At 42.9% G+C, this 26613-nt stretch overlaps 1 protein-coding gene across 1 annotated transcript; it reads right to left on the bottom strand.

Annotated features, from left to right (window-relative positions):
• Positions 1–19894: 19894 nt before the first annotated feature.
• On the bottom strand, positions 19895–24091 carry CTLA4 (cytotoxic T-lymphocyte associated protein 4). Its single transcript, XM_037397833.1, has 4 exons — positions 23907–24091; positions 22374–22724; positions 21771–21880; positions 19895–20864 (listed from the first exon to the last, which is right to left on the bottom strand). The coding sequence occupies exons 1-4, from the start codon at positions 23962–23964 to the stop codon at positions 20766–20768; spliced, it is 618 nt and encodes a 205-aa protein (XP_037253730.1). The 5' UTR covers positions 23965–24091; the 3' UTR covers positions 19895–20765.
• Between the last annotated feature and the right edge of the window lie 2522 nt (positions 24092–26613).

Raw genomic sequence — 26613 nt, 5'->3', positions numbered from 1 at the left:
CATGCGTTTTCATTTCCTGTCCTCCTGAATAAGAGTAACAACAATGACTTCCACTGTACTACTTTTAAGGTTCTGTGATGGCTTTAAATCCCACTTCCCATCTGCATCACTCCTCATTAGGTGTGTAAACAAGCTGCAGTGACTGAAGATGCAGAGATTTCAGGCTGCAATGGAGCTCATGTGCTCCCTCATTTGTTCTGATGCCTCCTTTGCTGTTACATTGGTCTGATCCCTCCCACAGGCCTGTGGGGCATGCTGTAATATCCTCTTCATCAACGTGCCAGCAGAGGCTACCAGGGCTCAGCTCAGCAGCAGGGCAAACACCTCCCTGCAAAGCAGACCTAATGAGACATTCCCATTTGGGGTCTGAGTGTGTGTGGTTTTTCTTCTTGGTACAAGCTCAGGTATCCCATTAATCACTTTTTTTTTTATTTTTATTTTTATGATGATGCTTGAGAATATTTCATTGTTGTCAACTTTTCTAAAAGAAGAAAAAAACATGTATGTTAAGCATTAAGCAAAGACATAACACATGCAAGGGCACTGACCTATGAATTCAGTCAACAGGCACTAAGTGGCAAATCCAGTCAGACTGAACAGGTGGCCCAGAGAGGTGGTAGATGCCCCATCCCTGGAAATATTCAAGGACAGGTTGGACGGGGCTCTGAGCAACCTGATGCTGTTGAAGATGTCCCTTCTCATTGCTAGGGGGTTGGACTAAATGACCTTTAGAAGTTCCTTCCAAACCAAACCATTCCATGATTCTCAATGACACTTCAGATCCTGTGACTAATGTTTTGTACTGGCTGGCTCAGGGCACTGAGAGCCACCTAGGCTGTCTCCATCTGGTCTCAGAAGCTGCCTTGCCCCTGCACATCCAGCCCCTGTGCCTGCTGCAATACAGTTGCCTAAAGAGGTACCCAACCACATCTCCGAGACACAGAGTATAGATAGGAACGGACCAATGAAGGTCATGTGCAAATGTTGGCAGTGTGGATTGCAGACCTGTGGGACTGCTGTGGAAGGTATACTGTCCTGAATAACAGCAATAGGCAACAACCGTGTTCCTGCCCTTCAGGGTGTACTGGGAAGAGGACTGTGAGCAGTAGGTATATGTCAATGGCATATGCCTGAGTGTGAAGGAGGTATTTAGAGAATACCAGGGTTGTAAATGGCCTGGGTTCATGGACAGTACTCCGGAGGGAGGAGGATACCTTCTGGAGTCATTGCAGTCCCCCTGTGGCCAACATGCTGCTGAGTGGGACTTTGTCACCAGCACTGCTGGTATCTGGGTTCAGAAGGGAGGTCTTCCAGAATGGACAGCAAATACACAAAACCCAAATGAAGTGCAAACCTGGGGACCTGGACTGTTGCTGTCTTGCCACTTGTAAAGCAGTGCATGACAGATACATGCCTGATGAGCTGGGTGGCCATGAAAATTATTCTGCTTTGGGGTTTGAATTTAATTGTCTTCTGCGTGTGACAGTGATGAATTAAACGCATTCTGTAAAACTTTCACACCTCAACTGTTTCAAAGCTCGTAGTAGGGTGGGGAGTCCTGTTATGTGGTTATCTGGTCAGCTGCCTTGAAGGAGTTAGGACTGAAAGAGCCAGGTAATGTGGTGGTGCTTGGGGTTTGTGGTGTGATTTTTCTCTCAGCATTGTTGTGATTACTTTTTAAAGGTAAACTTTTGCTGCCACTGCATTGACAGCATAATAAAGGGGAACTTTCTCCAACAGAAGCATCCCCCAAAGTTGTGATGCATTCTTGCAGACAAGAAATAAACCAAATGTCAAGCTGAAAACTGAAGCAGTGTAACCCTGGCCTGGCCTTCCAGAAACACCACAGTGGCTGAGGACACACATGCCACTGTTCCCGGCTGTCTCTTTCAAGTGTTTTCAGGCCAGGCCTTGCCGTTGCTGTTAGTGGTTAACTGGAGCTAGGCTTAGTCAGCTCAGGCCTTGGTGGACTGGGAGGCGTACGAAGAGTGAAATCACAGCTTTCTCAAACATGTAAGCAAGCCTCCGCTATTTTGCGTCTGTCGTTCAGAATCTCACAGGTTACTGCCTTGGGAACAAACTCCTTTGTACGCGTGGGCCAAAGCTACCGCAGGCAGCACTCGCAAAGAGCGCTGGCTCCGTCATGCTGGAGGCTGGCTCCAGCCACGCTCCCTCACACCCAAGGCTTGCTCCAGCCACGCTCCTCCTGTGGGTGCCAGAGCAAAGCCGGGCAAAGCCGGGCGCAGTGCCGCGCTGGGGCACCCCTGGGCCGCCCGGGCACTGGTGCCAGGCTCGCTTGCCCTCGGGCAGACTTCCCAGAGCTGCCTCGGAGGCTGCGCAGGCAGGGTGCCGGGGGTGGGGGAGCCACCGCGGGGCACGGGGCCGGTGGAGCAGCAGCCCCTGGGCGATGAACCGCCCCGCCTCCGGCTTCAGCGCCAGGCCCGTGGGGGACAGCCCTCCGCGTCCCACCGGTGACGTGCCCTGCGCGCACCTCTGCTAGCGGAGCCCCTGGAACCATGCGACCGTCCCCTCAGGAAGGCGCCGGCGGGGCCCAGCCGCGGAGAGGCGCCGATACCGCCCCCTGCTGGCCGGGGCGGTGCCCAGGCGCGCACAGCCGCGCAGCGGGGTCTCCGCCGGCGGCGGGAGCGGGGCGAGGCCGGGCCGCCCCTGCGCCGCCGCGGGGAGGCCACACGGGGGCGCTGCCGTCCCGCGCTCCGCCGCCCGGCCCCGGCCCCGGCCCCGAGCGCTGCGGCCGGCCGGCACCGCCGAGGGGGTAGAGCCGCGGCGGGGCGGCGGGTCTCGCTGCGGCGCGGAGCAAGGCGGCTGGAACGAACCGCTGTTTATCCAGGCTACTCCCCGGCCTGCCTGCGCAGCTGGGTTTTGGGGGGACTACTTTTAAGCGCCAGACTGTGGTCTCCTTCACCTTGAGTTCAGCGCAGCGTAGCTCGTGGTTGCCGTGCAGCCCCTCCAGGTTTACACCGGGGTGCCCGGCGTCGGGTCTCTGGCTGCTGGCACTTACTGAGGTTTGACTCCTCTGTGGTCTCCTACAATTCCACGTGAGTCTCCTCACATACACGTGGCTTTATGTCTAAAAGGGTAGGGGGAGGCTGCACCAAAAAGAAATTTTGAAATCCGGACAGCAGAGACCAGTGCAATGTTTCCATCTCTGACACCTGCGCTTGGAGGGACAGAGCAGGTTTCTTAGGGCTCAGAAGGTTTTTGGAAGTGTCACATCTGAGAATGAGGGATTTGGCCTTCTGCGTAGGCACTTGAACATTGTTTGTCTCGGCTTGGTAACTAGATGAGAAAGAACAAGCTGTAAAAACAATCCTTCTAGCAGGCCAGGGAAGACCAAGAGGCAAAGGAGTTTGAATACAAGTCACTTCTTTTTCGTGTCACTGCGTTTCGTTCTGATTGTTAGCAGCCCCTCCTCAGGGCAGTGGGTGAGAAATACTGGTTCTAGCCAAAACCCACATTGGCTTGTTAGTAAAATTGTGATTACCCACATGCAGAGTAGAGAGGCTTCAGGTTGGAAGGTGCCCCCTTACTACACGATCAGGAACAATCTACTGAGTTGAGTTATATTGACAAACCTGTTGAAATCGGAGCAGTTAACCGGTAAGATAAAACTTACTCATGATGAGCACAGCTTGTGGCCATACAAGGTCTGGAAATATCTATCGCAGAACATGTTAAAGGAAGTATGTGGTACTGGCTTGCATGTGTCAAATTGGAAAAGAGGACAAAATTCTCATGAGGGCATACATCTCATCACATCCTCAAGAGAATAAGGAAGAGGGTCATGCTAATACCTTATCCTGGGTTAATAACAAAGTCCAGGATACAAAAGACATTCATACCAGAAAGAGTTCTGTCACAGCAACCCTGAGTTCTGGGTCCTGGCCAGGAACAGTTCCCTGCAGCCACACAGAGGTTCCAGTGGTCAAAGGCATCATCTCCTTCTCTGATCTGCTTGGCAGACCCAGAGTCTGTGGCACAAGCAGAGCATTTACACTGTGGTGCCCAGGGCATTCCTGGGCAGAGGTCTGCCCTACTCATGCAGAGGGAAGACTCAGCCTCTGTGTAAGCCATTGGGGTGGATGGTGCCTCTGATCAGCTGTTGGACTGACATCCTTCAGGAAGGGTAGCTTGGCTGGAAACACCTGCAGGGTGCAGAGGTTGTTTCATCCCTGTGCAAACAGCTGAATATGCTGTGGCTGAGAGACAGCTGAAGGGACCATTGTATGTAAAAGACCAGGGAATCACAGCAAGGATCTGCAAGTGCATGGCTCATGAAGAGTTGGAGACACTGTAGTGAAGAGTGAAGGAGACAGCCACACCTCCTGGGAGGCTGAAGGAACTCCCAAGAAGTCAGCAGAGTTTGGTGCCACTCAGAATGTCACCAAGTCAACCAACATTAAACCTGGGAGCAAATACCTGCCTACAAGAATACAAGACACAAGACAACAAGAGTTGTCTATAAACCTTCTGATGTGATTGCTATTTGTCCTAGACTATGTTTAAGCCAGTGAAGAACAGCTTGATAACCTTTGGTGTTCTTTGGGAGCTCACTGTAAGGGAGGGGTCTAGGCACCCCTCTTGCAGCCACTTTGGATGCTGTCACCACATGAAAAAGAATTTGCAGGAAAAATTAGAATGACGATGAGCAAAAAGTAGAAATCAGATATCTATATTCTCTAGAGAACAGAAGTGATTGAAATGACTACTCTAAAACATCACGTTAACCACATTGATCACATTACAGATCACCATAGGATGTTCTAGTGGATGGGCCTTTGTCATGGAAGACTCTGTATTTCCTCATTGAAGTTCCCAGCCTCCATTCACCTCCATGCTCCTGGGAAACAGGCATAGCCATTTCATAAGAATAAGTTGCAGAAATTCTTAATTGCTGAACCTGGACCTTCAAGATACCACATTCTTCCTGATTTCAAGGGCTACCACAGCCACAAATTACCATGTCAAATCGGCTTGACTTTCAGGGACTTCACCCTGCAAGTATAACCAGAAGAAACTGCAGTGCATGCAAGTTACAAAAGTCGATAGAGCCACGACACAGCACTCACAGCAAAAGCAACTAGCTCTGCAAGTGCCCAGGTCCCATCTTGATTAGCTGTCCTTCTGTGTCTCTAGTGCATGCTCTATACAGTTCAGGTTGAAGGTATTCAAACTAGCTCTTACCTGGATCACAGAGCAAGCCTGAATGCAGGAAGTATCTAGTTACATTCAGGCAAGCTCTGCAGTAGCTAATACACCCTTGTTCTCAGAATACACCCTTGTTCTCAGTAAGCTCTGCTCAAAGATATTCCCAGCTACTATTAAGTTGGCCCAGGCAGATATATACACATCACAGAGGAATGTGCAGCTCCCTGCTTGCCCATGACTGACTGCTGGCAAACTTTAAAGAACAGGCTTTTCACGCTTGGTCTCTTTGATCTCGCTCTGTGGTTGCTGGTCATTAAAAGTGAGTGTTTGCTCAGAGGGCTTTTGTTGTCCTAGCCAAGGTGCTTCTTCAATTTTGGGTCTGTAGCCTCATGCAATTCTGACTGAGCCACAGCAAAACACACCCATATCCAGAGGAGAAGTCAAGCAGCCTGCTGGAGCCTGCTGCGGCAGAGTGAAGCTGGGAAAATAGAGGTGTCCATATTGTTTGTATAGATAGTACAGAATCCTGGATTCTCTGTTTCATTAGTCAGCTGAGTTACAATGACATCAACCCGAGAAAAATCTTCAACCTGCAAATTTTTGTAGGTTATGAGAGTCTTTCAGGACAGCATTACCAAATGCTTTTCCTGTTGATATGTTCCTCACTAAGCACCCCCTGTGGGATATTTGTTGGAGAGGCAAGATACTTAACCTACGATTTTTTTGTGCTGTAAAGCAATAAGCCCATCAGAAAAGCTGTACATTTACACTCTCATAAATTGTTTAGATAACTATCATAAAAGGTGAAACCTAGTGTTTCTGTGTTCTCACTGTGTTGATACTGCTGCTAAACATTAATGTTACATTAGTGTCTGGGGCTAATCATAGCACTGTTCCCAAGCCTAACTTCAGCATTTTTCAGGAATCCCCTTCAGCCTGGGAGCTGCCTTAGTTTGCTGCTAGACCAGGAATGGAGCTATGTCTCATTAAGTAGCCCTGGCAATTTGGTGTGATAAATTTCAAGTTTCTCTCCATAGATCTGTTTATAGATCAGCTGCTCATTCCATTGTTTCAGGTGACCACTGAAAAGTCACACACAAATGTCCTCTTTCTCTTCAAAGTCAACGCTCTTGCTGCTTGCCCTGTTTGGTTGCTGGAATTCTTTATTCCTTGACTATTATAGTGCATCAGCAGAGGCAAGGTGTGCCCATTGGGAAGCTGTTAGCAATGAAGCTGTGTTCAGCATCTAGCATAGAAATCAGCATCGCAGCTGATGCTTGGTTTTGTCAGCTGAACTATCCTCCCTTTGACAAATCAGCCCTTCAGGTGCTGCTGTGTACCTCTTCAAAGGTGCTCTTGGATGTGATTGTATTCATATTAGTTAGCCCAGATCTTTTTTAAGACTTATCTCTGTGCCTGATATTAAGAGGTGCCTGTTGGGGCCCAGGGATTTTCAAGCATTATTTGCTTTGTTGGTATTCACAGTATGATGGGGAGTGTACAAATGTGTTAGTTCTTAGCTAGGGATCTTACTACATATGCAATCAACAATATAGGATTCTTTAGTTACCAAGTTATTGATTCATGTTATATTGATCCAGGTGTTTAGCTCTGCAGGCAGTTGGTTTCTTTTCTTCTGTGCTAGGTAGGGAAAAAAAAAAAAAAAAGTGAGCCAGTCACACCACTTCTCATTGGGTTGCTGTGGTTACACTATGTTTTCTAGAGACATCAGCGAGGGCTCTGTAATGCTTGTGTGATGGACTGTTTTGGTCCCTCTTTTGCTTGAAGAAAAAAAAGAACAGTTGAAGGGGAAAAAATTAACTTGGCCATTTGCATCTTTCCTTCTAGTTACGTTTTCGTAACTAAGTGATTAGTGTTAGTGGTTTACCAAGGAGCAAATGGTGATTCTTTAATTAGCTTTATACAATACAGCTGCACATGATTGTAGTTGACACGGAAACAACTATTTTTCCACTATGAAAAGAAACATTTCATTGTTTCCAAGCTTTGAAAACTACTTCAGATATCACCTTTTGTCTGTCTAGGGTTTTCTGCTGTTTTCAAGGCTGTTTGAGATTTTTCAAGTTCTTCCATTTCTTCTGTAATACAGAGCAGCTGATCATCCTTGTTTACCTGGACTCAAAGTCCACAGGGTTTCAAAAAGTGACAGGATAAATCTATGGAAGAGGAATCCCTCAGGATTGTAACATATCAAGACACTACCCTTTGAAGTTATTGAGCTGCTTGTGAGGGAGGTCTGGTATAGTATTTTAGGAAGGTGTCATGGTATACTTTCCTTGATTTTATACTCTTCCCTGAGAAAAGCTCTTGGTCACTGTTGGAAAGTGGACAGCGGGTGGAGTGCATCATTTGTCTGACCTGCTACTGGCTCAGTTGTGTTCTTAGGTTCCCAGTGTTGCTGACCATGATAGCAAATTGCAATCTGGTTTGATATATAACATCAAAGCCTAAGAAGTGCAATATCCTGCATATTACTTGAAGCTTATAGGATTGTAATGCTTTTCTGATGGGCTTATTGCTTTACAGGAAAAAGGTGCTACTTTGGGGTGATTGTGTAAGTCAATGACTGCAAGTTCCCTGACTCACTTGCTATTTCCACTGCAGGGTAGGCAATTCATCCATGTAACAGTCTCCTGCAACACAGTCAGTGGTGGGAGCCGTCAGATGTGCTCAGTACAGACAAAGGAAGCAAGCAGTCTTGAAAAAAATAGTCACAGGACTGTGAGCAGCCTGTAGGCTGTGTGCTTGAAGTAAGTAATGTCTTGTGTCCTAATCGGCTAACTGGTTAATTACACATCCAAGTCAAGGAAGAGCCATTCCTGATTTCACAGAGGCTGGGACTGTTTAGCCTGAAGAAGGAAATGCTCAGGAGACATCTTATTAGTGTGTATAAATACCTGATGGGATTGTAAAGAGGACAGAGCCAGGCTTTTTTTAGCAGTGCCCAGTGACAGGAGAAGAAGCAATATAATAAATTCCATGCAAATATAAGAAAAAAAATTTATTGAGGGTAGTCAAACACTGGCACAGCAGCTGACCCTGCTTTGAGCAATGGTGTAGACCAAGACAATCTCCAGCTAAGCCTTTCCACCTCAACACCCCATAATTCTCCTGCCTTTGTTCCAGGCAGTCTGAATTGTGCCATTCTCTGTGATGTGTCTGTGTAAGTTTTAGGTCTCACGCTGACTCACCCTTTCCAACAGAAACACCAAAGGGGATGGGCTTTCTGCTTTACCACCTGGGAATTCAGAAGTTGAAATCACCATCTGTACACCTGCTGCAGTGCCTTTTACCATCATTCTTACCTTTTTTTCTGGCTGCTGTGTCTGATCTTGAATCATACCTGCAGACACTGTAAAGCAGGTACTGTATTATTAGTACTCTTCTTGATTATTGCAAATAACAGTATTACCACATATAAAATAGTTACTGCTGCTGTGTTGGTTGTCCTACCACAAAAATGAGTGTCTTTTGGTATACCCACAGCCAGTGAGTTAATGGTGACTTTCTTATTTTGTGTCTGTGGAAGGAAGAAATAGAAACTCATCATGAAAAATGCTAGAGATTTCATCTTTAAACAGCACTATCTGTGGATTTACTCAGAAATGTAACCACACAATAACCTATAAGTCCCAGACTACTCACAAAAGCTTTGAAAAGCAAAACATGACAAAAAGGAAGTAACCTACAGGGGCAAACTTGAGATCCATTAAACAAGAATTCCCTGAACTTAAAAAGTATAGGAGACAACTTTTTTTTTTGTTTTAATTAAAAAGTCTCTGCATAATATGTATATAGTGCACACTGCCATGGTGGCAAAAAATACACATATGTACAGCCTGTCTTGCTGTTGGAAATATCCCAGAGTGAGCTGTGGCAGGGCCCAGAACCAAAGGCAGAGTCTGCTACAGTTTGCCAGTTTCAGAAAGATGAGCTATGGCATCTTATGCTTAAATACCTCCAAACAGTACAAATAAGATGCATGAATGCAGCATGTGTGTGACTTGGAAAGGGAAAAGAAAAATTAAACACAGTATTACCAGCATAGATTAAAGCTCCAGCTGGAAATGAATTCAAAAGAGTAATCCTTGGTAGGTAGCAGCACCTAAATGTGTGATACTAGTTATATACGAGTTTTTCAGAATAGAGATCTTTCTTGCATAAGAAAGAATGATGCTTATTGCTTTTGAACATTATACAGTTTATTCTGTCATAAAAATCTACTGAGTAAAGGATATTTAAGTATCTCAAAATTGTTGAAAACAATGATTCCTAGTTCTGTTGCAAGACATAGATTCACAGTACTCATCACTAAACCTGATGCTGATCCGTGCTACAACGGAACAGCATTGTTAATAGCATGCCCTCTTCAGCAGTTTCAAACAGCTTTAATAAACAAATCAATCATTACAATGGTTGCTATTACATTTGCAAAGTTTCAAGATAAGAATTTCCCAATCTGTATCAGTGCAAAATTGCAATCTTTCACAGATTTTCAGTAAAAATAAGGAAGGCCTGCCAGTCTTGAAAGTTTCCCACTGAAAGTGCAGAGAGAGTGAGCACCCTCCTCGAATAGTCAGTGGGCTAAGTGTGTTTCTGGCTTTGATGTGGGATCAGGCAGCAGCAATCTGTGTGTCTCACTTCCCAGCCGAGTACCACAGCCTTCAGGCAAGTGGCTCTTATTCCCGTCTTTGGCACTGAACAGAAAGTCTAACTCTGACCCATGGAAAGTTTTGTCAAAAATGGGTTAACTGCTGCACACATTCATGCACATGCGCACACACGCACAGAGGTTTTTAAACAAATGAGCATTCTCTGTATGAACTTTCTGGCCAATTCTAATTATGTGAAGGTGACTAATAGGACCAGCTCACCCACCACTGGAAAGTGGCAGCCATGTACTCATGCATACCTAAGTGAATAAATTAGGGCAGGAACCAGAGAGAACTCTGCATGACTTGTAAAATGTCTTAATCTGAGATTTTTCTGGGGTATTCTCCTTAAACACTTTACAATTACAAAAATGCCATGGTATCTCTAGTGATCACATACCATTAGAGCATCAGTTTCATGTTGAAAGAACTGAAAACAGCATTTCAGCAAAACATGGAAATATTTTCTAGCAACTAGACAGAAACTGGCAACACTTCATTTTTCAGATAATGTATAGGTTACATTTCAGAACAGAGTCAAGACAACGTATTTCTGAATAAGTGACAGATTTTTTTTACAATTTCTTAATTATAATAAAGTGTAGGTTTAGGTAGCATGGGAAGCCTTCAGGCATGCTCAATATAGAGCTATGCATATTTCATATGCATATTTCTATATTACTGTATTTCATTGTATATGTTTAATAGATTTAAATCCTAATTCTAATTTCCCACACTACCTGTTTAATCTACAACAAGCTATTTCCAGCTTCTGGTTTTATTTTAAGGTGAGAAAGGAAGATCAACACAATAGTTTCTGCTACACTTGGCCTCATCTGGGTTTTGTGATATTAAAGCTTCATTATCTTTTTTCTTTACAGATTTGACACTCACATGGATAATTTCTGTTCTTTTGCAAAGACTAGACTTATGAGAATAACTAGTTTTAAATTCATATCTGAAAATAATCTGAAATATTTACCAACCAGAAAGTTGAGAGAAAGTTAATTTTATGTTTGCCGAACAACAGGTTTTTTGTTATCAATTCGATATAGTTAAATCGTGAAAACTATTTCAAAGGTCGAAGTATTTAATTTTGAAATACCAACATATTTCCTTTTCCTCAGAATTTTTCTGTACACAAAAATTTGCTGAAGTAGACATAGACAGAATGTTTAATGCAAGCAGTTTATCAGTGGAAGAGGATATTCAATTCAAATACTTCATCTATCTAGAGCAGACCTAGCTGCTGAATGTTTCCTGTTCTGCTTGTTGGAAAGTAACTCCAGAAACACCCATGTTGCCATACCTAAACTGAATTTTTGGGGAGAATCATTTTAAAAAGTGCTGCATTTAGAGATGACATTCATGCTTTGTGCAGACAGGCTGACTTCCTCTCACTTCCTCCAGACTCCTTTTGCACCCTGACTTTCATTCAGGTGTTGTGCAGGTTGTTACCCTCCTCTGCGTGTCATCCACCTACTGAGTAAGACATAACCTGTATTCCCTACTATTTCACGTATTTGTTGAACGAGACACTAGCAATCTGGTCCTATGGAGCATCCAGCATCGAAAAACATAAGAGAAAGGAAACGCATGTCCACACTTGGCATCATGACCGCCTGACTTCCAGGAACTGTGAAGGAAATGCCTAAGGTGTATATCCAGCTGAGGCATCTGAAGCATGTTTGTCCACTCCCATGAAAGAACCACAACTTCCTTGTGATCAGTGGTAGTAGAGGAACTGCTGTATTTAGTAACAGTACATGAAAGCCTCGTCTTTCTTAATCATAAAATACAAAGTAAAAACACGAGGAACAATAATGGAAGTTAATCTGAAAATTACAGTGTAAATGATGACGTTAATGTGAAGAATTTTTACACCAGATATGCGCCTGTGGCTTACATGTAGGAGGGGGAGTAACATGACTTTGGAATCTATTGGTAAAATTATTATAATGACGTTACATTATTGCAGAGATGAAGAGAGAAAAAAGCTTAAAAGATGTTCCATCTTAATGAGACAGTACTATAAAAAGAAGAGTAGACTAATAGTCATAAAATAAAATTACATATAATGAATTACTTTGGCATTATAAGAGAAAGGAAAATATTATTAATTTGTGAAGCAGACAGTCATCCTTGCTACAGAATTAAAAGTGAGAAAGCTCTTATAAATGCTACCCACACGATGTAACACCTCACCAAAGCTCAACTATGAAACCAACTTATTTTGCTGATTACTGCTGTTCTAGCCATCTTTCCTGCATGTAAAACATTAAGTCAGCCAGTTATGAAGCTATTAAATGTTTCCAGAGTGTCACTTACCAGAAGGATTTGATAACTTACAGAGAAATGAACTGTTTTGCTTTCTGATCTTAAGTACCGCTAACATACCACGTTTTGTGAGTTTCAAGCGTGGATTATTTTTGGCTCATGTTTCCCCCGCCCCCCCCCCCCCCCCAAGTATTTCTACAGTTTTTGTCTGGCTCATTGCATCTAAACTTTTAATCTGTATGATGCAAATCAATTTGAGCAGGTTTTGTGTTTCTGTAGTACTGCCTAATATTGTTTCTAGCGCAGGAGAAGGGAAGGCCTATTGTTAATCACCTATTTTTTTATTTGTTTGGGTTCGAATAAAGTAAAAATATGACAATAGCAGAACCAGAGAATGTGTCTAGCAGGTAAGAAGGCCAACTCTGAAAACATATAAGAAGAAAAGAAGTCTTATCAGAGTTTCTAGAGAACTTCAAACACCTCAGCTTTCCCCACACAACAGCACATGAAGAGAGGTCTCTGCAGTGTGGCTGAAGGCCAACAGACACCAACTTTCAATGAGAATTTTCACAAGGAGGAAGGAGGTTGAGATACTTCTTATAGTTTATGAGGATGCAAGTGCCCAGCACTAAGTACTGTGGAAGTTAGTACCTACCAATGCCCTCACACTCCAGGGGAAAACTTTCTAGTTTGCACAGAAGTAAGCGATACTTCTGCTGACTCCATTCATTGCTAGTTCAAGGAAGGTACAAGAAGATCTAATAGTGGGACTAAGGTGTAGTAAGTTAGCAGTGACCCATACCATGTAAAGCAGAATTCATTTATTACCTGTGTGTGCTGAACTCTAGGTGCCTTTGGGGTCTGGCCACCCAGTTTCTAGCTTGAAAGAGACATGAAGTATTTGCTCAGTGTAGGTATTTTTATTTCTGTAAAAACAGCAATCCTATATTTTTCATGTAAATGGCCACATCAGCCCAAACATTAATGTTCATGTCCCATAGCAAACACAGATCCCAGGCACTGGTCCTGGCTGGGAAGTACAAAGCATTCTGCTGCTTGTTCCAGCTTTCAACACAAGCTGCTGCATCACAGGGCAGAGCATGAATGTCGGATAAATCCCACCATTGACACAGCATGGTCCAACCAGATGTTACCCAGTGTTTCAAGCTCTCCCAGTTGCATCACATACCACTACAGGAAGTGGTCTTCTTAAAGTCCCACCGATGGGAATCATGTAATTACATGGAAATTCCATTTTCCTTAAAAATGAGGTCTTGCTTTTTGTTGAAAAAAAAACCCACAATAAATCCAGAAGCAGACAAATGATGAAAGAATCATATTTCAAAATTTATTTCTTTAGTCAAGGTCATAGCTGTCAGATTACCTGATATATATGGTTTCTCAGGATTGTGACATGATTTTTGTGCACTCTGGCAGGGTAACTCTGGGCAACTGCAGCTACCCAGTTGCCAGCAATGATACTCTAATGGCTGCCCTACATGTAAAGAGTTTGTAATGAAAACAAAGAGCCATTATTTTTCATTTTGAACAGTCAATATTTCATTAATTACTGAACTGGCTGTATTATAGCTAATAAGTGAGATTTGCTTCCTTATTATCAGTCCTACTAGTGAATGAAGTACTACATAGCACATTTGCAAGAAAATTGCATGCCTATAAAGATAGTGCTATAACAGAATTTGTCCAGATTCTTTAATCCTAATTTTGACTGCACATTTGTATTTTTGATTTGTAATTTACTTATATTGAAAAATGTCTCTGCCTTACTGCTTCTGCTGCAGGAAGCTTGCCTGTTGCTGCTCCTGTGAATAAAAGTAACTAGAGAATTTTGGGACCTCATTTGTGTCATGTGGATGTTTAAACAGAACAGAAGCATTGTTGTGTAGAAACACTCCACCCCAGAGCAGCGACTGAAGCAGATCAAAGTGAACATTTTAAAGTACTATTTTTTCAAAACAACAGCCAGAAGAGAATAAAAAAGAAAAAACATCAGTGAAGAAACTGAGAACATTTTTTTCAACTGTAACTTCATAACCACTAAAAGACATTCACTAAGATATAAAATCATGACTGACTGTGGTAAAGACAGCTGAATATGGAAATAGAAAGTAATACAGAAAGAAATCTCCATTTTTAAAGTTAAAAAGGGAAAAAATTGTGACATTTTGAGTAGTTAATAATCTCCTACTTCATGGTAGCATCTGCCATGTCACATCAGCAGTAATTATTAATGATTCCCAATGAAGTTTGCCCCTTACCTGAACTCTTCCTTGCTCTGTTCCTCTAGTAAAGAACAAAAATTTTTAAACTCACTTCAAGTACAATTTTTGCAACCTCCCATCCCACAGTTACTAAAGATCTTTTATCAGTAACTGTCATCTGCTCAAACATACTACAGTTCCTCACCATTCTTTATGTATATCTTTGTTCCTCACCATGTATATCTTTGATATACAATATAAAAGTACCCCTAATAAGACTGGCTTTTTATCAGTCATGAAAAACATTCACACAAAATGATAACAAAGTCATGTAAGCGCTGAATGTCTGAGTGTAGAAGTACAGGACTAATTATGCCCAAGTGGTGCTCAGGAACCTGCAGGATCAGCAGAGTATGATGCCGTGTATTTGTAATTCTTTCCTCATTCTCTGCAGCCCAAAAATTTTCTGAACTTCACCTCTTCCCCACACCTCCCTCCCTGCCATAAGCCTGCATTCAAAATTTACCTTACCCTCCCAGGGACTGCAGAGGCCCCATAGCCCGGCTGTGATAGAAGGTAGCTCAAAGTACCATTTATGTGTTCAAGCAAGCACACAGTTTACAAATGTCAAAAATAAATTGGTTTTCGTAATGCATAAAACAGTCTATACATCAGCTATAAACCAGCCTTTTTGGTTTGGATTTCATGATCTAACTCTTGGCTACAGCATCTGATTCCTGTTTATGCCTCTCCTAGAGGCAGTGCTCTTTGGTCATGGTTCAGACTGTTCCTAACACAGGGAAAAATGATGCATTTTCTGCTTTATTTTTCAGGGCTTACTCCCCAGAAATAGCTTTTGTCTAGTGAAAGGATAAGGGCAGTAGTATCTTACCTTCCAATATACTTTGCCTCCAAATCTTATCACAGGCCCTCATACATACACTCATACTCTTTGGAGCTGCAAAGCTTGAAGTCAGTGCTCAGACAAGAATTGTATCAAACCAGTTAGAAGTTACCTGGACAATGCAAATGTTGGTTATTAAAAAGTAAGAAATTAAGCCCAAGGGAAGTTGAGCAAAATTCAGGAGGTTAGGAAGGATAGGAATAGGTCAACAAAAGTCTGTTCTTGCATAGCCTAGGGGTCCTTGATTATTGTTTTTAATTTGGTAAAGATCTGTGGAAAACAGAATGGATTTTCCCTATAGACCTCAAGGCCTGAATGAGTAGTGAGTTTAGATTCACATATTCCTCCAAAGAGTGGGGAATCTGAATATTCCACAAGAATATCTTTAATGCTAAAACAATGGACTACTCATTGCCTACTCAGAGTAGCCAGGCGGGAGACTTTGTCACATGTTTTTCTGTATCAGCTAGGATTCTGATAACTGAAAATGGTGAGGAGAAGAATAGTTCAAATGAAAAATGGATTAAAATGAAAGTAGTATATTGAAGTGTGGAGGGGTTGTGTATGCATATGTCATGGTCTTTCATGCAGACAAGTATACTGTGAATGCCCACTCAGATGCAGCCAGAAACTCACTGTCTCTGTTTTACAAACAGATCTCCTGGCTGGGTGAGGGGTACATCAAAAGAGACTCTTCCTGAACCTCACTGAGCAGTACAGTCTCATGATTTGGTTGTCCAGGTAAGATACTCAGTTATGTTTTTAAATTCCCTGTTCTAACGAGCAGAGTTCTGAGACCAAATCCTTTTGCCTTTGCTTTTCACATTCTTCCCAGAAAGAGTCAGGATTTCCTCTTTATTGCATTTTCTGGGATGTACACTGACCTAGAATTTGCACCTTTCATATTGGTACTGCTGTGATCTGACAGAAAACTATCTGACTTGCATATGTCAAATTTTTTGAGTGCTGATTGTGGCAAGATGCTCTCTAAGTATCAGGGAACAGCACAGAGCTCAAGGTCCTAGAGGGCAGCACAGGCGTGGAAATTCCCTGAGGTCTGGGCTCTGCACTCTTCAGGGCTAGCTGCTATATGGACCATATAGAGATAGGTATAAATATCATCTCTGCGGGTTCTTAGGCTCCACTCATCACTCTAGTGCCAGATATAAATTATGAGAGTATAATTTTCAATAAAATCTGAACTGAAACTCCACTTTGGTCTTCACTGTTACAATGTGCTGATTTGAGTGTGCCTATTACCCTGCCAGAAAATTCAAAAGCCAAACTTGGCTTGAACAAAAATGATAATGTGTACTTGATAACATTTAGCTCAGGGTAGGCTGCTACAGTGGTAAGGAAAGCCAGACAGAATTTAGCACTGCAGAGATAAGAAAAGGTTGGAAAAAGTAGCTACTAAGGTTGAAGAGAGTTCAGAACAGCCAAAGCATTTGGGCAAAGTAATTTCCAGTAGGATAATTAATAAATATCATATCAGAAATTATTTAAGTGCAGGAGCACACACAAAATATTGCTATTGACATATCATAGAATCATAAAATCATTTAAGTTTGAAAAGATCTCCAGGATCATCAAGTCCATCTGTTAACCCAGGACTGCCAAGTCTGTCACTAAACCATGTCCCTGAGCACCATATCTATGCATTTTTAAAGTACCTCCAGGGATGGTGATTCCACCACTTCCCTGAGCAGCCTGTTCCAATGCTTGACCACCCTTTCAGTGAAGAAGTTTTTTCCTAATATCCAACCTAACCTCCCCTGGTGTAACTTGAGGCTGTTTCCTCGTGTCCTGTAGCTTGTTACCTGGGAGAAGACACCAACCCCCACCTGCCTACAGCCTCCTTGCAGGCAGTTGTAGAGAGCAATAAGATTCCCCTTTGAGTCTCCTCCTCTCCAGATTAAACAACACCGTTTCCCTCAGCTGCTCCTCATAACACTTCTCTAGACCCTTCACCAGCTTCGTTGCCCTTCTCTGGACACACTCCAGCACCTCAGCATTGCTCTTGTAGTGAGGGTTCAAATACTGAACACAGTATTTGAGGCACAGCCTCACCAGTGCCGAGTACAGGGGGACAATCACTGCCCTGGCCCTGCTGGCCACACTGTTTCAGATACAAGCCAGGATGCTGTTGGCCACCTTGGCCACCTGGGCACACTGGTGGCTCATGTTCAGCTGGCCATCAGCCAGCACCGCCAGGCCCTTTTCCTTTCCAGCCGCTCTTCCCCAAGCCTGTAGCGTTGTGTGGGGTTGTTGTGCCCCAGGTGCAGGACCCGGCACTTCTCCCTGTTGAATGAACCTCACACCACTGGCCTTGGCCCATCGATCCAGCCTGTCCAGATCCCCCTGCAGAGCCTTCCTGCCCTCCAGCAGATCAACACTCCCACCCAACTTGGTATCGCCTGCAAACATACTGAGGGTTGCGCTCAATCCCCTCGTCCAGATCGTTGGTAATTAAACAGAGCTGGCCCCAGCGCTGAGCCCTGGGGAACACCGCTTGTGACCGGCCACCAGCTGCGTGTAGCTCCATTCACCACCACTTTTTGGTCCCGATTGTCCAGCCATATTTTTACCCAGCAAAGGGTACATCCGTCCAAGCCATGAGCAGCCAGTTTCTCCAGCAGAATGCTGTGGGAGACAGTGTCAAAGGCTTTACTAAGGTCCAGGTAGACACCATCCACAGCCTTTCTCCCATTCACTAGGCAGGTCATCTTGTAGAAGACCAGGTTCATCAAGCAGGACCTGCCTTTCATAAACCCATGCTGGCTGGTCCTGATCCCCCAGTTGTCCTGCACATGCTGCATGATGGCACTTGGGATGACCTGCTCTGTAACCTTCCCCAGCACCGAGGTCAGGCTGACAGCCTTGTTGTTTCCTGGATCCTCCTTCATGCCCTTCTTGTAGACGGGCATCATATTGTCTAACCTCCAGTCTTCTGGGACCTCCCTGCTTTGCCAGGGCTGTTGGTAAATGATGGAGAGCGGCTTGGCGAGCTCCTCTGGTAACTCCCTCAGTAACCTCTGGTGGATCCCATCCAGCCCCATGGACTGTGCACTTGTGCATATGTCAGATGATTGTTTTTCCTCTGCTCTCCCATTACCTTCACTGTTCAGGTAATTTAGCAACCTGCAGCTTATTTAGGGCAGAATTCTTCTCTGGTCATTACAGGCTAAATGTCTTAAGGAAACGCTAGTGTACTAAGAGGGATTAATCCAGGTGGATGCAGGAGACGTAACCACGGTAAACTTAGCTGCCAGAAGTGAAGGTGAATTGGAATATACATGGGTTGCACAGTGACACAGATCCACAGCCAGCTGTGGCCAGAGGTCATGGGGTTGTTGATATAAGTCCAAAGCATCTCTTCACCCGGGAAGGATAAACTTTAGAAAATAATTTACTTGCATGCTTTTAGATTGCTTAATAAAACTAAGTTCTTGGTCCCAGTGTATAGGAATTGTCAAGGAAAAGAAAAAAGAAGAAAAACTTGATTCCCAGTTAGGAGTCAGTCACAAGATTCAGGGGATGTCTGAGCTACTACTTGCTTTGATGGAAAAAAATTGCTCTGGATAATTAATCTTGCTTTCCTAGGGTAAATTTACTGGAAGACTTTACAGCTTGTACAAGTGGATGTGTGCATCAAATTATTATTACCAATCATGGAACAAATTTCTCTGAGCAGGCTCCACTTGAATAGGCTGAAATTCAGTCATTTTGCAGTGACATCAGATGTGTGACCTTTGACCATTTTTTTACCCCCAAAACACCAGGTTAGTGGAAAATTAGGGGAAAAATCTCAGACTGATGTCAGAATACTGAAATGCCTTCAGAAAAGGGATATGTCATCAGATGCTACTTTTACTTAATGCACTACGATTGTAGGTCAACACTGAGAGAGCAGTTAGTACCTGCAAACATTGGCAAATCGAGAATGTGAATGTTTATTTGTACAGTTGGAGGTGGTGCCAGATGAGGTGGCAAGAGGGGAAAAATGAACCAAAAAATCAATGAGATCTGGTGTTCTGGGAGCTGCTGCCACTGCAGGCATGACATAGAGGGCTGTGAGGTTTGGGTTCACAGTTATGGAGCCAAGAAGATGGATTCACAGCTGTGAAACAGAGTGAAACATGCTGCCAAGTTTTTGGGCTGCAAGGTGAAATTTTGATAGCAAAGAGGCAGAGTAATAGGCAGTACCTGAGAATGCTAAAATTGTTTTAAGCTCTAGCAGCTTTGTGTGTCAGCTAACATTTAGTGAGTGAGAGTGTCACAGAGGTGCAAAGAAAACAGGATTTGAAACTAGGACTAGCTTTTTGTATAAACGTGCACAGGAGATGCTGTCAAAGTCGTTACAACTACCTTCTGCAAGTAAGTAACTTGGCTGGAAGTGAGAAGGTGATTGGTAGCATCTCTGAATCACATCACAGCAGCTCTAACTAGAAAAATAGAAGACTTGACAGATTTTGATGGCAGCCCCCTGAGGAGGAGAGCTGAGAAAGTGAGGGCTGGCATGAGTACACAAGCTCCCTCAGAAGGGCAAAACACAGGGTCAGAGGGGAAAGGTTCATCTTGTCATCACTGCTTTCTAACATGTAGCCACTTCCTGTGTCTTCTGAGAATGGTGAATAAGAAATGAACTTGAATTTGGGCAAAGCTTCAAGGTTTTTATTGAATGGTACATAACTAATAAACAAGATTATACACTGTTGGTATTTTCATGGAAAATAGACTCAGTTAAACACAGCAACATACTTCTGCCTTTTGGATAGATGCTAATTTAGCATTTGTAAAACACAAGGCCCCAGCAGAGCTTGAACATCCTCTCAACAGCAGCCTAAGAGGGCTTCTGCTGGCAGCCTTTCTCTCCAACTGAGCTGTCAGCACTGGCTCAGATATCATTAATGTCAACTCCAGTACGGCACCGCTGGGACACGATGCCGGGGAAAGGAGCTGAGATCAGGCTTTTAGAGCAGCAGTGTCATCAGTGCCAGCCTACAGTGATGCCTCTGTGGAAATGCAGAGCACTAATGCCAGAAATGGAACCAATAAATAGCAATGCAGGGAAACAAGTCGACATTCCTTTGTACATTAGTGTGCTCTCCCGCCTCTGCCCCTCAGACCTATAGGATTAGCTTTGCAATGACACACAAACCTCTGTCGTAATAGTGTTTGCATTTCAGTTAATCAGTGGACATGGTGAAATTTGACAGTAAGATGCTCAGCTGCAACAGCAATAGCTCTTAATGCTATACATATATAGAGAGAGACTATATATTGGTACAATACAACTCAAAGAATCAATGGCCTAATGTAGCCATTTTTATGTGACAGGGCTAACCTTGGAATATTAATGCATAAACTATTTATTCTCCTCCAAACCATAGAAGTTACAAAGAATGTTGTCTCTCCTTCCCGTACACCTTTGTAATAAGACAATTAATTTTATTTCTTTAGCTTAAGTGAATTAGAAGACTCTCCATCCCAGCCAGGAAATGGTTTCTCTCTTTCCTTGTTTCAGTTAACAGTGATGTGGAATGGAATCACTTTTTTCTCTAGTTTTTCAGAAGGCATTTTCACATAGACCCCAGTAGTAAGACATCGTCTTCTCTTTATCTATAAGATATGGCAAGACAGTAAAATAAACAAATTATCACAGCATAATCATTGACCAGCACATTTTAGAGAAAACCAATGCTTTAGTGAGTAGAAGGTATTCTAGACACCTTTCCCTGTCACCCCTCTTCATAGAAGACCCACTGAGACATTTGAGGGAGAATCGGGACTTACAGGGGCAATTTAGCAAAAAACCAAGCTTCTGCCATTAATTTAGCCCTTTGAAGATGCTCCTGCTGCAGAGTTCATTGTTGGTTCAAAACGAGGAGTGTTCACACTGGACAGTTAAATTTAGCTCCTAGGGACAAGGGCTGATTGAAAAATATTGGACAGGGATACGGTTTGGTTTTAAGCTTTGGCATCTGCAGACCCCCATGGAAGGAGGCAGCGCAGGCTTACATTTCTCATGCCTTTGTGCCGACATTTCTAGCTATGAACCTAAAAATGCTGTAAGTTACAATTCCCTCCCATCACAAGGGGAAAACTCTTTAAATTTGCTTTGTGCAGACGTGAATGGTGACAAAAGCAAAAACCAGATCCTGGGGATTTGTATGAATCAGTTGTGAAATCAGAGTACATGTGGAGACTGTTGCCTTTGATCCCAGAAGCATCCAGGACTCCAACCTGTTCTAAGCACACAAACCTAAGCCAAGGGTCAGTCCAGCTGGTGGAAGCTGACTGCTTTCTGGTACTCTGGCAACACAAATGAGCCACAAACAAATCTAAATGGCAGCTCCAGCAAGTTCTCTTGTTTTGCATTACTGTAACCAGATTTTTGCAGTAGTAAAAAGGAGCATCCCAGTGTGCCTGTTCCCAGTGTTCTTCCCTGTTCTCATTTCTCTCTCCTTGCCCTCATCACACAAAGGAGTGTTATTAGCAGCATGGGGCTGAGTTAATGGGACTTACCACTTTGGCCATGAGAATGGCTGAGATGACAATACTGTAAAGGAAAAATCCTGAGGCAGTAGCTCCTAATACCCAGAGATACATGGCAGTGTCTGGACAAGGTTCTGGATCTAAAACATATGATATCACACAAGTCATATTATACATAACCCTCATGAGAAAGCCCCTAGAGACAATAAGTCAGCCTCCGCCCTGCTTTTCTGCAGCATATGCTACCCCAGGATACCACCAGGACTGAGCTCTGAGTCTCTGCCCGCCACTCAACCTCAATGACAACAGGCTTATCTGCAGAAGAACATACACCTTACTCTCCACTGTTTCTGCACTTAGATACCTAACTGCCTAGACATACATGCACACTGTATGGTATTGCTTATGCTGTCAAGTGTCCATATATTGCTAAATACATTGCATGGGTACGACTATGTCTGCTCTAGGTGTGTGCAGGGAGACCTGAAAGGAATAAGAGCTAATCATGATTCTCGGAGCCTGAATCAGTGTTCAGCCTCACTTCTTACAAATAGAAATTTGAAGACCCCTGAGACATAATAGCAACTCCCTTAACATGGGACTATCACAGTAATGTAAAGCTGCTTGGCTTACCAATGACATAGAGATGTGTCCCATTTCCCTTGTTCATAAAATAGGGTGGAGGGTACATCCGTTCCATCTTGCAGATGTAAAGACCAGTATCATTAGCTTGAAGGCCAGTGAGGGTGAGGGTCACATTGTTTCGACTAGGGCTAACGTGGCACTGAATGACCTCTTCCACACTGAACATTTTAAACTCCGTTGTGTAGGTTGAAGCACAAATTTCAGTGAGCTGGTCACCTGTCTGTTTAAGCAGCGTCACTCGAATTTCCTTTGCATTCCCAATGTGCTTGTATTTACACACCAAGGTGGCGACTCCTTGCCTGTTGGCCAGCACCATTGCTGGCTGAGTCACTTCCATTACTGTAAGTAAAGAGCATGACGGTAAGTGAACTGTCAAGAAATGATCTGCAGTCATTTACTTGAAACCTGCACAATAGGGAGTCCTACCACCTCCTATTATCTATGAGTAATTCCTAGAAATGCTGCTAAATCCTTCCAAAAAAAGGACTCCAAGACCACAATTCACATAGGTATTACATTAAGATACTTAAAGCTCAAGAAGTGCTTTCATTACTATAAATAATACCATAAATCTCAGCAATTACTTGTTGTTTAAATAGTAGGTAATTTGGCCCACTTACTAAAGCAGTGACCTGCATGCTTCAGTTTTCCTCAACACAAACTTCTTAATACATATAAGAAAGTAAAAAAATAGACTTCAGGTGGTAAAGCTGAAATTTGAAATTTGAAATTAGGATTTAAACCACAAGTTCTACCTGGTAGAAGTAAGCATGTTTAGAAACAAACAGGTTGACATCCTATATGGAACATGGAACAGAACCATTAGAGTAACAGTAAAACTGAATGGAAAACCTGTTTGCATATTTCTGTTTCTGATCTTTTTGCTCCTCAATTTTAACAAGCTATCCCCAAGTCACAGTATGGCAACACTGATAAAGCAAAGCCTGATAAATGTGCTGAAAAAAATTTCTTACAAATCTTAAAGGAAAACTAGTGTAACCATGTACATCCCTGCTGACTGCTTTTTACAGCTTGTATACTCTATCTTGCTGCACAATGGGAAGGCACTGACTTTTACTTTAATAAGATGTGAAGACTCAGTATTATTTGTTCAATTTCATTTTATATCAGTCCATTTTGGGGCAGGGCTTATCTTCTTCAGTTCTGCAGTGTGAGAAATTGGGATGAAGAGGAGTAGAATTTCTCCATCCATTCAAACCTCTACACCCATGTTACCAGCTGCCAACAACTTCACTCCCAGGGCCTGGTTTATCAAAATCTTTCTTCCTTCCTGAGCTACTGTGAATCCCGCCCAGCTTCTCTACAGGTGCTACTGCTCTAAAGTCTGTGTCTGGTTTTCCAGATACCTTGTAGTGCCCCAAGACCTTGTTCCCAGACTATGCTATGGAGGGGTCCAATGTCATCTCCCTCTCCCTGTTGTACCCAGTCCACATCCTGCAAAGATGTGAAACTGAGAAAATTTAGACACCCCCAGCTACCTTGCCTCCTTCATCTACCCACCTTCGGCAATGGCAGTAGCTGTGCAGAGAAAGCCCACGGTGACCAATATTGAGAGCATTCCTGTGCTGGAACAGATGCTGAAGGGGCTGAAGGTGGCTGGTGCCTTCAGACTTTAAGACAAACTGGAACTCTCAGGATTGGAAAAGAGGCGACACCTTTCAGGATACTGAATCTTCGAAATGTTTGAACCCACACAGAGTCAGTGTGTATATATATAGCTTTGATCTCAGATGCTGTACCTGAAAGTAACATGAAGCTTTGTTTTGGTTTTACGAGAAAGGAAATAGTGGGTTTGATTAGTACGTGCACAGTTAACCTCAAACAGCATGAACAAAAACAACTCTTCAGCAGATGGAAAATACATATTCAATCTGAAACTGCCATCCATTCTGCTTTAAGAATTGGGGGAGGAAAGGTAATCATCCAATAGAGCAGTTCAGGCCCTTTGGTGCTGCCAGCTTGCACAATCATAGCATTTAATATTTTAGCAATCATCAGGTATTTCCTACTAGGACAACACACACAGAACTATTGCCTAATGTGGCACAGTGAATCAGTGTGAGCTAGCTTTTTTATGGAGGACTTTCCTCCACCCCCAATTGCTTTGCTTGCTTTAATGTTAGTGCTTTTGATGTTTAGAAATTGCTGCCCCCTTCAAAATACTGATTACATTTGAAATGACTTCATCTTTTCATATCAGAAATGTGACTTGAATCATAACCCAGCTTCTTCAGGCATTCCTGTTTCCAAGAAAAAATTATCTAGGTCTATAGCTAATGACTTCCACATCTGTAGAGAACCTTCCCTACCTATGGATTTTACTGTCTAAGTACCTTGACATCATCAGATGACAAACTCTGCAGGAGCTTTGATTATTGCTATCTCTGCTTAGAGCACCTGTGTCATCTTAAATCTCAGTGAAACAGTTTTCACCCATTGGCCTTTGAAAAATCATGTAAGATCTGAAAATAATTTTGCTTTTTTATGTCATATATCTGTCATATCTATATGTGATATAGACTATCATATCCATGAATCATTGCCTAAAGAATTTCATAAAAATGAAGTTACACTTCAGTTACACAGAAGGTCATATTTTTTCCCCACACACTTTGAGAAGGTCTTTTAGAAGGTGCTTTGTCATTTTGATATGTAGATCTAGTAGATTGCAAAGACCTTCTTTCGGACTGTGACCTACAAAAACTAACAGCATTAGTTCTTGAACAGTAGCTTGCCCGATACAAAGATACAGGATAAATATTTGATCCTGAAATCATATCAGTACCTAGTGATATAAATATATTTACTGCTTCCACACTTAGGTGATGCAAAATTGTTTGCCATGGCAGATTTATAGTCAATTAGATTTTAACCAGCATTCAAAACAGAATTGATGATAAATAAAAATATAGCTACAGGAAAATTAAAAACTGCACCCTAATAATTGTATGAGGCCCATATTGTATTACTGGTTAGAAAAGCTTAAATAAATTTTAATATTAAATTTAATATTAAATAAATGCTATTGCAACATCATGTACCAGAATATCAGTAAGATTTATGGCATGAATTTACCAGGTTATGCCTGACATTTTCATATCCAGAGCACTAACCAAATTACCTACCTTATGTACCTTTTGGGCTTGGGTTTTGTATAAACAAATGATGCATTTGATCCTCATCAACCATAATGTCATCTCCTGATAATTGACTGAGACTGCAAATTGATGGTGCAATTAACCACTAAACATTTGCAAAGGATTGCCACACAAAACTCTATGCTCACTGCCCCACGTAGCCACAGTATCTTCTACAGCTACAGTGAGAGACAGCACTCTGGTGCTCCTCTCTGGCAAGTGAGACCACTCTGGCAAACTGTTTCCAGTGGTATTCATCTTGTTTCCTGAACTGTTTTGTTCTCAGGGTGGCTTTTCAGATCACCCACTTCTTACTTTTTACCCTTGATCCTCCTTAAAAGAATCATGCTATGATGATTAGCCTTCTAAGTAAGGCACAATACATCTCCCTGTGGAGTCTCTTTAAGTCATCTCTGTCTTCACAGCCAGGGCAGCCTGAGGTGAGCCCAGAGTGTTGCCCTCCCAATGGATAGACATCACCTTGCTATGGTGCCCTCTATCCTTGCTAATAAGACTTTGGATATTGAGTTAATATATGCATATAGCAAATGGATGATCCAGTAAAATGGAGATCTTGTCCCAAATAAGGTCTCTCCTTCACTGCTCCCATCCTTCCCAGCTCAGTTACGGCATGGAGCAAGATATTGGTAACAAAATGAGTTCCTCCTAAAACAAGATCCGCAAGAATTGCTGTGGACACCTTTTCTCTCTGTTGTGCCCCTCTTCTAGCTAGTCCAGCTGATGAGGAATCTCTGGACTTCTGCCGAGTATACCTTCCCTGTATATCACAGCCATGCTTTGTGGGCTACAGCCATAGTACCTATAGTTACTGCACCGTCTTGTCTGTGTAGTTTGGTATCTTCCTGCCTTGACTTCCTTATCTTGAGAACTTTTTTCTTCCACCCTTTCCCCATAATTGGAACCTGACACATAGTCTAAGGCCAGGGCAAGGGAAAGGGTGAAAGACAGCCCCTCTCTTTGACTTTGAGATTCAGAAGGTCTTTCAGGAAGGATATTCCTCAGGCCATCTCCAACATATGTCCCAAAGCTCAGTATAAGATATATCTTCC

This window comes from Falco rusticolus, chromosome 8, assembly GCF_015220075.1.
Source record: "Falco rusticolus isolate bFalRus1 chromosome 8, bFalRus1.pri, whole genome shotgun sequence".
NCBI lineage: Eukaryota > Metazoa > Chordata > Aves > Falconiformes > Falconidae > Falco > Falco rusticolus.
This window is presented reverse-complemented; position numbering and strand designations above follow the sequence as displayed.